Raw genomic sequence first — 12,952 nt, 5'->3', positions numbered from 1 at the left:
AGTGTTACGTGGGGGGCAAGCCATTTATGAGGGAGCCAGTGCACGTCCCGCTCTGCTAGCTATCCCGCGGGGATATTTTGGGGCCCATAGGAGTGACAAAACCTGGCCCTCCCCTGTATCAGGGTGCTGCCACCCTCCTTGTCACTCAAGGCCACAGCACCCGGCTTCCAGGTCGGCCCGGTGCTCCTCCTGCTCCTCGGGGCCGCCGCCTCACCTGCGGCGGGCCCGCACCCCGTCCGCTCAACCCGAGCGGGTGAGACAAGGGCACCCACTGATTAGCAACCCGCTGCCCGCCCGGGGACGGCGAGAGTCTCCTGCGCAGCCCACACCGGTGACACTCCCAGCAGAGTTTCACCCCCGTCCCTGGCGGCGTGGGTCCGAGGCAAAGACGGCTGGGGAGGCCTCCCTGCTAGGGAGGCCGCTTCTGCCCGCCCTCCCGCCGCCACGGGAGCGCCCCGGCCGAGGATGCCCGGCCCCGGCCAGAGGCCTGTCCGTGGGCTCGGCGCCGGAGCCGGGCCCTGCGGCTGCGGCGGAACGAGGAGGCCCATCGGCCCCTCCGCACGGCGCGGCCTGCCCCGGCCCGGCCCGGCCCCGCCCCGCCCCGCCTGCCTGGCGGCGCGGCCCCGCCCGCCTGACGCGCCGGCGGCGCTGGCGGGCTGGAAGTGGCGTACGTGCAAAGCGGGCCGCGAGAGTGGCGCCTCCTCCTCCTCGCCCCGACACAGCGGCGGAGGCGCGGCGGGGAGAGGCGGCGGCCGCGCCGGCCCGCGCACTGGGCAGAGAGGCCGGCGGGGAGCGGAAGGCAGCCGCCCCACCGCGCCAGCCGGCTCGCCCCGCCGCCGCTCTCTCCCTCGGCCGCGCCGCCGCCGGCGGAGCGGCGATGAGGCGGCGTTAGCGGCGCAGGGCGGGCAGCGCGGGCCCCCGCGGCAGCGCAGCGCCCGGCCGCCCCGAAGGAGGCCGCGGGCCGGCGAAGGCGGAGGGGGCCGCGGCGGAGCCGGGCGGCCATGATGCAGTGAGCGTTCCCTCCCCGCTCGGCCGGGCGGGGGCCCGCGTTAGCGCCGCTCCCGCCCGCCTCCTTACATAACCCCTCGGCGGCGGAGCGGGGCTGCGGTGACACCACCAGCGCCATGGCGAATGACAGCGGCGGCGGGGCCGGCCAGGGCGGCGGCGAGAGCAGCAGCGGCGGCGGCGGCAGCAGTAGCAGCAGCAGCAGCGAGCGGGACCGGCAGTACTGCGAGCTGTGCGGGAAAATGGAGAACCTGCTGCGGTGCGGGCGCTGCCGCAGCTCCTTCTACTGCAGCAAGGAGCACCAGCGCCAGGACTGGAAGAAGCACAAGCTCATCTGCCGCGGCGGAGGCGCGGCGGCCGCGGCAGGGGGCGCTGCCGAACCCCGCGGCGGGCACCCCCCGCCGACCCGCGCCCACAGCGCCGGGGCCGCGGCGGGAGGCGGCAGCCGGGCGGCCGGGGCTGGGGCGGGAAAGGGCGCAGCGCCGTCGCCCCCGGAGGCCCCCGCCGAGGCCGCCCCGCTGACCAACAACCACGTCGCCGCCGCAGCCGCCGGCGGTGAGGCGGAGGCCCCGGCGGCGGCCCAGTCCCCGTCCCCCTCCGGGGAGGCGGTGCTGCTGTACCGGGACAAGTCGAACCTGTACCCGGGCGGCGTGCAGGCGGGGCCCGGCGGGGCCGCGCTGCGCCCCAACGGGCAGACGAAGTCGCTGCTGCCGCAGCGGCTGGCGCTGGAGTACATCGTGCCCTGCATGAACAAGCACGGCATCTGCGTGGTGGACGACTTCCTCGGCAAGGAGCTGGGCGGGCAGGTGGCCGAGGAGGTGCGGGCCCTCCACCACACCGGCCGCTTCACCGACGGGCAGCTTGTCAGCCAGAAGAGCGACTCCTCCAAGGACATCCGCGGCGACAAGATCACCTGGGTGGAGGGCAAGGAGCCGGGCTGCCAGACCATCCGGCTCCTCATGAACAGCATGGACGATCTCATCCGACACTGCAACGGCAAGCTGGGCAACTACAAAATCAACGGCAGGACGAAAGTGAGTGCGGGAGCCGGGGCCCCCTGTAGCCCGCATCCTGCAGCCGGGGAGGGTTGGGGCGGGAGCGGGGCGGCGGAGCCGGCGCTTCCCCGGGCAGAGGCGTGTGTGCGCGCACGTGTGTGCCTGTCCGCGGGTGTGCGTGCGTGAGCGCACGTCCATGTGTGTGTCTCTGTGTGCCCGTGTGTCTCTGTGTGTCCCCGGAGCCGCCGGCCGCCGCGGGACCCTCGGCCGCGGGCCCGGGCCGGGTTGGCCGCAGTCTGGGCGGCGGGGTGGGTGTTGTCCGCGGTCGGCGCCCGGGGGTTGCGCTGGACCGAGGCGGCGTGAAAGGGTTGGTTTACCTCCTCGCTTTTCCAGAGCGAAGGGAGGGGGAAGCGATCTCACTTGTATCCCTGAGTTTTGTTAAAAACGTGACCTGGAAGCTTATCCGCTAAGCGATGGATATTGAAAAGCAAGTTCTGCTGTGGCCTCCCGGAAAAACTGAAAGCAGTATAGTTAATTGCGGGATATACGGGGGGTACTTTTTTCTGGATACCGGCTGTAATGCGTTCCCGGTAGGAGCGGCAGCGCACCCCATACCCGAGTAGTATGAAAAATTCTATGCGTGACGCGTGCAGGCTCGTGTCAGTGGGTCGGGTTGCGGTAAGTCCCGGCTCAGGATGCGGGGTGCCAGGTGCTGAGCTTAAAAACGCGGATGGGAAACCCGCATCGATGGGCGAGTGCCCCGGTGGCACTGTAAATCGGTGGGTGCTACCGTGGGCAGCGGAGCTACAGCCGTGAGAAACAGGCTGGCTTCGGGAAGAGATTTATTTTCTTCCCCCCCCCCCCCACTATTATCAAATCTCTTTTCTGCAAAAAAATCTTACTCTTTAGCGGTATTTCGCGACCGGAGAGCTAAGTCAAAATCTCCCATTGTGTTAGCCTAATTTGCAATTCCCTTCTAGTCCTTTAAATAAAATTCACGCCCTTGGTAAAGGACTAGTAATGAATATTCATCAGTATCTTTTCAGTTTAAAAAAAAAAAAAAAAGAGGAGGGAAGCCCCTTCACAATTTGCTACCTCTATTAAAACATGAGGAAGCTAGTGAATTGGTAGGAACCATCCGCCGCGGTGGTTGCACTGTCACAGGCAGACTGTTGTTGGTGCAGCTGCAAAATCTCAGCTGGTAGGAAGCTGCGGGAGGGAGGAAGGGAGAAACTGGAAGGCAAGAAACAGCCTTGGATTTGTTTGGGGCACGGGAAATTCAAACTCCCGTGATAAAGAGGAGTGGGTGGGAATTTTTCATTCTTTTGAAATGCGGTCTTTGCGTACTTTTAGTTGAACTAATACTGTGATAAAACATTTTAAAGAGAGTGTGGTCTGCACTCCTCCTAGATCCCTATTAGGTTGGACTTTTCTAAGCCAACTTATGTTTCAAACAGTCCTAAATCTCTTTAAGGCCCTGTTACTTCAAACTTGCACTCTAAAAATATACGTGGCATTGCTGGGTTTCAATTTTGTGCAGTAAAGAATACTGCTTCTGCAAATAATATGTGCCAGGGCTTTAGGAAAAGTTTTTTGGAATTGTAATCCTGAATCACATGTGCAATTCTTGGACTGCTGTATTTTATGTTTCTAAGTAGTAACTGATACTTTTGCTAATTGTGGAAGACAAAGAAAAATCTCATGCAGCATGCTTTTGTGGAGCAACAGCAAAGCAATGAAGATCGTTTAGCCCCACTTGTTTTTCAGACACTGCTTAAATTCCTCTCTATTGGGAGATCAGAACAGGTGCAGGGATCACATCGGTAAAGGTGCAGTGCTTTACTCCTTGGCGGTACGGAAATGTGTTACTTTCTATCTTCTCATGTTCCCTTGCTTATCTCCCCACAAAAGTCAGTGCTTGTAGTGCTGCAGGAAAGCTTAGTTCCCCGAAGTTTCAGCAAGAGCAGAAGGAAAACTATCAGTCACTCTCTCAATTCAGCTCTGAGTTGAACGAGCAGAAGCAGTTGGTGAGAAGAGATGGCAAGTCAGTGGAAGAGTTTGATCTGTTGAAACATGGAGTTTGTCAGTGTTTGGGAATGCTTGTTTGTGAAGTGAGCAGGGATAGGAGTGATGTGACTTTGACCTTGCCTCTTATTTTTGCCTCCATGGAGAATGGCACCTTTCCTCTGCCATGAATACCACAGTAAGTTGAGTCGAAGGGCTGTGGCAAGAGGAGCAGTCTGGGAGTGGAAACTTCTTTTGTACATCCCTTCAGGGCTCCTGACTGTGAGAGAGGAGTGAGGGAAAGGGAAGATGTAAAATGAACAGACACACCTCTTGGGTATCTGAAGTAATGTTTTCTTCACGTCTTGCCCCTGCTTTTTCTGAATCGAGGTTTGATTGGTTTGCTGCAGGAGTCCCAGTGTACTTTTTATTCTTGGCAATATAGATGTGTGTGCAATGGAGCTGCTGTAGTAGCTGCAAACGGGTTACTCTGGAGCGTTTCTGTTAGTGCACTTTGCGTGGTGACAGCTGCTTAGTTACTTTTGTCAAATACAGCCTGCTTTCAAATCTTGGTGGATATATTGGATTTGCATTCACAGCAAAGACTTTTAAAAGGAACGATCCACGTGTAGTATTTATTCTTACTGGTTTCATTTCAAATAATAGGACCAAAAGGCATGGAAATGTAGCACACATTTACTGACTGAGCTCTTGCAGGATAGTTTTGCTACTCCTGTGTGTGTCTGTTGCAATACCGTGGTTTGCATAGTTGGTATGTGGAGAACTTAGTGTACGGTTTTACTGAAGGTGCTAAATAAACCAATTTTCAGCATCACTGGTGAGATTTGTAATTCCCCAGCATCTGGACCAGCAGAAGAGTTCTAGCCCTTGGCGATCCCCCTGCCCCTCCCTAAAACACTGCCAGTGCTAGCTGCACGAGTTAATGGGTTGGCCTGGTATTAAATGATTGCAGTTTGATATGGCACCTCATGCAACAGGAGACCTGCTGAATTGGGCTGTAGCTGTACTGGTGAGATCTGGGGTGGTGAAGTCCAGGAGTTTGTGTTTCCTCAAAAAGTAGTTTACTGACAAATCAGATGTGCACTGTTGCAGCTTCGAGGAGAAGGTGATTCTGTATTAATAGTTCTAAAGGTGTGTTGTTTTGGGGATTTTTTTAAAGCCGAACTTTATTTTTTTCTATTAGACTTTTACATGAATAAGAAGCAAAAACCCCAAACCACTTGCAGCCAGTTATTTAAAATGTTGAGTTCACTGCAACTTCTTAGAAAACTGGCTTTGTTTTTGAATATTGTGCAAGGGTTGGCATTATGTCACAGGAGTCACAGGAGCTTTTATTGAATCTTTAACCTTTACCACATCTAGCTCAAGCTCTGTAAACAAACATATCCTATTAGAGGGAATGAATCATAAACAAATCTGCTCCACAGTGTGCTGAAATTCCTCCCCTTTTTCTATTACTGAGTCTTCAAAAATGTTAACTAAATATACCTATAAAATGTTAGTTTTATTGTCTGTGTTTTAACTAGCAGCTGGGTATTTTTATAGAAATGAGTGGATTATTGATCAAAAGTTTAATGACCTTGTTGGTGAAGGCTAATTGTTTGTGATGTTGGAGAAGAACAACCGTAGATAAAACAGGAGTGATAATACCTAGATTATCAGTTGAATTTAGTTAAGGTTTAACTTGTCTACCTGTGGGTAGTGTTGGCACTGAACTTGCCATCGCTTCTACAAAGTGTCTAGAAGCAGTACATGAAAAGGGGAAAAGAATTGGATTTTGAGATGTATACCCTGCATCTCTTAGCCTGTAAAACTATCTATCAGGTGAAAAGCTACGTTGTTCTAGTGGCGTCTATTTTGAACTGATTTACATTGACCAAGGGCAGTCTCTAAGGTCAAGAACATGAAATAAAAATCAAATGTTAAGTGTGAGACACTTGAGATTTTACATTTGAAAGTCGCTGTTAGGGATTCTCTGTAGACAAACCAGGCTACCTAAAATTGATCCACTTAAACTGATGTGGTTTTGCTTAGGCCTGACCATCCGTAGATTGCTCTCCGGCCTGAAAGGTGACTACATAGCAGTAGGTATAAACTAGCCAGCCAGCTTTGAGGTGGGCGGACAGTACAGCAGCAGTTACAAGAGAATGGCTAACTATTTACTCATCTCAAAAGTCTTGACTTACTGCATTCCTTGCTTTTGTTTTCTTGGTTTCTTTCTTTCCAGACTCTGCTTCCTTCTTTTCTCTAGCAGATGGTGGCACATACTTGCATACATGAGCTGTAGCGTCTTTCTCCTACTTCCTGTTATTTTCTAGGTTTTTCTTCTTCCACTGCCTCCCAAAATACTTTTTTTTTTTCTCATTTCTCTTATCAGTTACCACACTTGCATGTGCATGTATTTCTGTTTCCTGCCCATCCTGTCTTAGCCGGTGGAGGTGTAAACCTGTTCATCAAAGTCAGGAAATTAAATCCTCCTGAATCTCACCCAGATGAGAAGGTTTTTTGTCCTTTGCCACACAGAGGCTGGGAAGGGGTTAAGGGAGGGGCAGCTTTATGAATTTTTTTGTTATGTTTCTCTTTCCCCTGTTTTGAGCTCTGCTGATCATATAAAACTTCATATAAATCTGAAGTTTGCATCCTTTCCTGGTATTGCAGTAGTATTGGGAGATCCCACTTGTGGACTAGGTTCCTCGTAATCACTGTATGAACAGACATCTGATCTGTCAGCTGTTCCTGCTTCTGCTCCCAACACACCACCGCCACCCATCTCCTATAATTGGGAGGAGATTGAACAAATAGTTTGACAGTCCCTGTTACATCCCTTTTGTTTTTGCTTCATTCCCACTCCTTATAACCTGTCAGAAGACTTACAGTTTGAATTGCTGCGTTTTAATGCTCTCCTGTCTCTACCAGTAGGACAGTGGCACCTGCTGCTTCTTAGCCACCAGTGGCTTAAAAATTTGCTTTATTGGCTGCACATTGTGCAAACCTGCTTTTGTGCTTTTTCTTGAAATTGTTGAATTGCATAATTGCTCATCTCTTATTCTCCCTGCCTTCAAACTCAGAATAAACTGACCCGACTGTAAGTACTTTACCTGCTGCTGTAATTCCCTGGATACTCATCAGTTTTCAATATGATGCTGTGTGCTAGAGCATGCCGGAGTTTCTGAAGACCTAGAGGGCTCTGGATTTGGACTAGTCTGTTCCTTATTAAATTAGCTTCTCTCAAAGTTAGTATGCTCCTAATAATCGTGTAAGAACGAGTGGATTTCTCATACCTGGCTGTTAGCTCTTCTATAAACTGGAAAGAAGAGGCTCTCTGCTCTGGCCATTTATATATGTAGCAGCTTTTCCTACAAATGTGTTGGATTAATGTTACCAAGGAAAGAAGTGTAACTAAGGAACAGTAATCAGCTGACAGAGCTGAAGCTGTCAGCAGTAGTGTAGCACTGAGAGGGGGCAGAGGGAACATGGGAGGAGGACAGGTTAAATCTGAGTTCTGCAGATGCTGTTTAAAATGGCGTGCAGGAGAGCTGAGCAAGGTTTCTGGATGTTCTTTCCACTTGAGCTTACTCTGCAAAATATGACCGTGAGTGTGTGTGCGGCAATAAGAAGACAGATAAAAATAAGAGGTAGGGAATAAGGACTCAGCAACCAAGCAGGAACTGGAAAGCATTGATGGTGGCAAAGCGCTGGTAGAAGGAAAGTGAGCACAGAGGCAGGTGCAAGGCTCTGCTGCAGCTCGGGTGAGTCCTGCCCTCATCTGCCAAGCCAAGGGCTGCAGTGGGGATCTGGGATGAGGAACGTCAGTAAAGCTGGGGGGGCTTCCCCTCAATTTGCTTGTGGCACGCTCAGTTACAGAGATACTTCTCTGTCGCTTGGTGGGTTTTTTCACTATCATACCTTGAATTTATTTCTTGTTAGAAAACTTACTGATCTATTTGATTCCTAATGGGTGACTGTATGGGTCTGAATTTGTCACTGAGTTGTGGGAAGGTGTGGCTAGGTCTCTCTCAGTCTCCTAATATTTGCTTGAATTGCTTGACCTTGCTAGAGTATGACCAGTGCTCATCCTTATCGATTCTTTCCTGACAGCGACGTTTCTGTTGGCGGTGGCATTTTCTTCTAGAATTGTGTGCTACTGAGCGAAGGATTGTATGGCGATTCCTGATACTTGGGGCGACCTGCAGTTTTTATATTCCTGTTGGGATAGAGCCCTGACCTGCGATGAATACATTTTCATTTGTTGTTCCTCATGTACAAGCATTTTGGATCCCAAACAGAACAGATGATCAAAAGGCTGTTTGTTGTCTCTAATGCAAATGATCTTTTGATTAAGAAGCACAGCATCTTGAAAAGACACGTGTTTGTGACCAGCAAGAATTAAAATGTGGATATTGCTGAGATTCTAGCAAGTTTTCCCACTAAAGAAAATTATAAAGATATGAGTTTTTGAAGGGCAACTGTGTGACAATTGTAACTTTGAATTATGGTATAAATATATTGTGTCTGAGGGTGGGGAGCACTGCCTGTGACTGCTAGGAACTTCTCCATATCCCTGTGTCATAGGCTAAAGTTCAGTGAACGCTTTCAGCTGGAGCCGTGGAGAAGTAGTCACTCTTCTTTGCCAGCACAAGTATTTACATGGCCATCCTGTGAACTGGTTTGGGGAACTGATCCATCTGAAATATAAACTGGCAAAAGAAGCGCTCCTGGTTCAATGTTCGGATGTTTGTGCTGGCACAGAGGACTGGCAGATGGTGAAACTTTCTTTCAGCAGCAATGCAAATTTATGCCAGCTTAAAGTGTTTGCCAAACTACAGCCTTAGTTTAACACTTAGAGACTGATTATTCCAAAATTTGTCTGTGAAAATTTGAACATGGTTTTTAAAAAAAATCTTTGCTAGCTACATGTTTTTCCTTTCTTAACTTTTATTTTCTTTGTTCTTCCATGTTCAGTGTGAGACTCAATTCTTGCCATGAGAAACGCATTGTTCTGGCCTCCAAGGATTTTCTTTGCCATAGTTTTTATACAGAAGCTTTGCTGATCTAGCTACCATATGATCCCATGTAACATGCACAGGAAAGAGGTATTTTCTCCAATTTATTTCTGCCATCCCCCAACTCCAAAGCTGGATTTATTTCTGCCATCCCCAAACTCCAAAGCTTCAGAACCAACCTGCTAGCTAGATTTCTTAACGCTTATTTACTCTTCCTATCCATTACTCTAGAGTTTTATTAGCACCAAAGCCATTCTTGGTTATCTCTATTTGACGGCATAGCTGGACTGGTGTCCTCTGTGATGAGCACTGTGCTGCAGCTTGCTTCTGGCTGCTGTTGGTGAGGAAGGTCCCTGCTCAGCCACATCCCCTTGTGCTGGGTTCAGCATTCATTCTGCTTCAGAGGGTTGGTCTGACATGGGCAGTTTCAGTACTATTTCAGCTTTCTTGTTTCCTCTCTGTTCCCTGGTGCATTAGGATAGCTCTGATGTTCTGGGTTGGTTCGTTGCTTGCTTTTTTCCAGTCATTTTTGACTGTGCAGCTGCAGTTAGTTTTCAAGTTGTTGCTGTTTTGGAGATTAGGAACCTGCAGCCTTGTGGTTTGTGCACATTGGTGATTTCAGTACAGTCTATCGTTAATTTCATTTTTTCCTGTTAGTGGTATCAATGACTTTCTGACTGTTTTGGTGCTTTGATGTGCTGTCTGTCCTAGGCACAGTGGGCTTGATTCACTACTGCCCAAAAATCAAGCAGGACGCTTCTCATCATAGCTGTGCAGTGCAAGAGGAAGAGCTATCTTCCCTTGCCAGTGGCCTCTTGGACTGAAATTCTTTGGAAGTCATGTCCTGCCAAGTCATAGGACCGTCTGAACAGCAGCTCTCCTCAGATCTCTGGGGTAGTTGTATCAGTAACCTTGAGTGGGAGTTTGAGATATGTTTTCTCTTTTCCTAAACAATGCTAAATTTCTCAATAGTTTGCCAGCAGTTTCCTGCAAATAAATCGGCTGCATGTTATTCTTTCATGGTGTTTACCTGCCTTCATGATGTTTGTAATTCAGTCGTGGTGTTTAGACCATCCTGGTTAATATCTGACAGCTTTTGCCTTGAACAAGCTAGGTGGCTATTGGAATTTTGCATAATGCTGTCCTTGTGGTTGCTACCGTGTTGTCCTGTACTGAGTGCTAGTATGTATATATGTACGTAGTGTATGCGTATCTAGTAAGCTACATTTAATCTTGTAGCTTAAATGAAGACTTTCTGCTGCAGCAGAAAGGAAACTTGTTTTATAAAAGGGAAATGTATACTTTATACAGAGCAGAAGTTTCATCTTGCCTGTCCAGAGTCTAGATTTGGGGTTATTTTTAGGCTTCTTGGAGAGCTGCTGTACAAAGACAGAACTTTTTTCAGTTCAAAATTCAGTTTTGAACTGTCGTGAGCGGGTTGGTTAGTTAATGCTTCAGTGGGTGCTTGTGGGGTTCCCTGTCTCTTGTGCTGCCGTATTTTGTTACCATACAGTAAAAGAGTGACTATGCATGTGTTTTGGGGAAATAAACTTACTCTGGATATATCAGTATAAGTTCTTTAATAGTTGGCATACTTTTTACACTACACTAAAGAAACAATATATTGAGAGCGGTATTTTCAGAGGGCAGAATAGTAAAATTATTTGACTTTCCAGCTACTACTAAATGGAGTAATTGTTACTTATTATACCCTTTTTGTCTTTCACATTTATGACTTACTTGTATATACCCTTGGACTAATGCTCGTCTTTGTGGCCTTTTGAAAAAGTAATTCGGTGCTCATGAAGTCCTTGTAAACTCCTTCCAGTTTCTGAAGGCTGTTGGTTAGCGATAGCTGCTCAAGCATATTTCCAGTGCAGGCTTGTGCCAGAATTAGCTGGTAAGTGGCAGTCATAAGCTTCAGGTCGAAAGCTAATTCACTGCTGTTCCAGGGCAGTGTCTGTCAAAAATAGAGCAATGCTTTTGTGCACGTAACAGCTGCTTACACTTGAAGACTTTCTTGTTCTTTGGTATTTGACTTAAAACTACTCGAGAGTATTTTTGTTAACATACAGTGTTATAAATAGGAATTGGGTAGAAACGTGCATGCCTGCACGTCCATATGGATGCTAGGGCCGTTGTGTATACGTTGTGTGCATAGTGCTCTAACAAAGAGATGAAGACTTTACCTGTAGGGTGACTAATGGGGCGTAACAAAAAAGACTATTTTATACCCAAGGTTTAATTTTACACATTAATTTAGGTTCAGACCAACTCAGAGCACATAGTTTGACCATGTAGGCACTCTGGACTGCACAAATGACATATACCTTTCAGGAGATGCTGCTACGTGGCCCCAGTGTGCTGCTGTGTCGTGGGTTATGTTGAACCGCCCCACACACAGCCGGTCACTCCCCCTCCCCCACCCCCAGGAATGAGGGAGAGAATTAAAGGATAAACGTGAAACCCGTGGGTTGAGATAAGAGTGATTTAATACAGATGATTTAATACAATGTAGGTGCTCACCACCCCTCGTATGCGAAGCCCGTCTCGTCCCGAAAACTGCAAATCCCGGACGAACGCGAGGCCCCGAAATAGAGAGGGGCAGAGAGGGAGAGAGAGAGAGAGAGAAAGAAAAAAAAAAAAACCAGCAGAGCAACAGCGCAGCAAGCGCAAAAGAGCAAAAGTGCAAAAAGAGCAAAAGCCCTTCTTCCCGGCTGACCCTCGCTTTTATACTGGGCATGACGCTGCATGACATGGAATACTAATTGGCCAGTTTGGCCCTCAGTCTTAAGTTCCACACAAATGACAAGGGGAATCGTGTCCCCCTTGTCCCAGCTATGCTCCCCCCTTATCCTGCCGTGTTTCTGTACTCCGCACACTGAAAAGTCCTTGGAGTTTCACTTCCAACCACAAACATCAGCTTGCTATCAACATTCTTCTCAGAGTGAGCCTCTGAGTGAAACCAAAACAGGGAGCTCTTCTGGCTGTTAAAAAAAACTCTGTCCCAGCTAAAACTGGGACATGCTGTGAGAGCAGAGCCTGAACCGCCTTGCCTTGCTGCAGCAAAAACAAGCATTATATTGAAAGCGATGCAGAGGTGAATGCAGGGAGGGAGTTTGGGAAGCTATGCTCCCTTTTCGCCCTAACAGGGTGGAGTAATTGCTGTGTTGGTTGTCAGATGACTGTAAGAAGCTTTAAAATTCAATAAGCTGGCTGAAGACTTGAGGGGTTTGTATGTATTTCCTTGATGTTGAGTTGTTTGGGATTTTTTTAATATATTTTAAATCTGCTTACAGAGGAGCTTGTGTTGTCAATTCACATCGCTTTGTTCCATTGATAGCTCAAAGTTCTTGGTGAAGTGGCAGAGGTCGTAGGTTTCTCTGCTGAGCGTGCTCTTGCTGTGGCTTGCTGACCTGCTGGTGTGTCCAGAGTCTGTTACCTTCCTGCTTGCATAGTCCAGAAGGCTGCAGCTATATAGTTAGAACAGTCTTGAAGTTACTAGTCAAATTTAAACTAAAAAGTTACAAAAATATACTAACCTGACTGTTGTGATAATGTCCATGCTAATTTTTAATGTAGAAATCCTCCTATGTTTTAAGCTCTCTCTGCGCTGTGAAAAAGACCAGGGATGCAACATGTGAAAGGTTTCCAAAGGAGTTTATAGCTGGTTCATAATGTATCTTTCTTGTTGCTGCTCTCTGTCCTGTTGAAGCATCTGTTGGAGCAGCCAACCTTCACTCTGGACACCAAGCTCCCGCAACAGCTTCTGCTGTGTCTGGACAGCGTGTGGTCTGTGCTGGGCTGAAGGCATCGGCCCCGTCCGGTTCCAGCGGTTGCTGCGTTGTTGTTCAGGCAGCTGGCACGCAGCCGTGCTGCTGTGAGAGAGGAAACTGCAGCCAGTTGATAAGGCATCTTGAACTG

General features: G+C 49.0%; 1 protein-coding gene across 1 annotated transcript in view; it reads left to right on the top strand.

Annotated features, from left to right (window-relative positions):
* The first annotated feature begins 1,124 nt into the window (after positions 1–1,124).
* EGLN1 (egl-9 family hypoxia inducible factor 1) overlaps positions 1,125–12,952 on the top strand; it is a 34,641-nt gene continuing 22,813 nt past the window's right edge. Inside the window, exon 1 of the mRNA XM_086631566.1 lies at positions 1,125–2,039. Within this exon, the coding sequence (XP_086487692.1) occupies positions 1,125–2,039 (915 nt within the window). The remainder of the gene's footprint in view (positions 2,040–12,952) is intronic.

Source organism: Tauraco erythrolophus, chromosome 2 (assembly GCF_009769465.1).
Source record: "Tauraco erythrolophus isolate bTauEry1 chromosome 2, bTauEry1.pri, whole genome shotgun sequence".
Taxonomy (NCBI): domain Eukaryota; kingdom Metazoa; phylum Chordata; class Aves; order Musophagiformes; family Musophagidae; genus Tauraco; species Tauraco erythrolophus.
The sequence above is the reverse complement of the archived record's forward strand: the minus strand, read 5'-3'. Positions and strand labels throughout refer to the sequence as shown.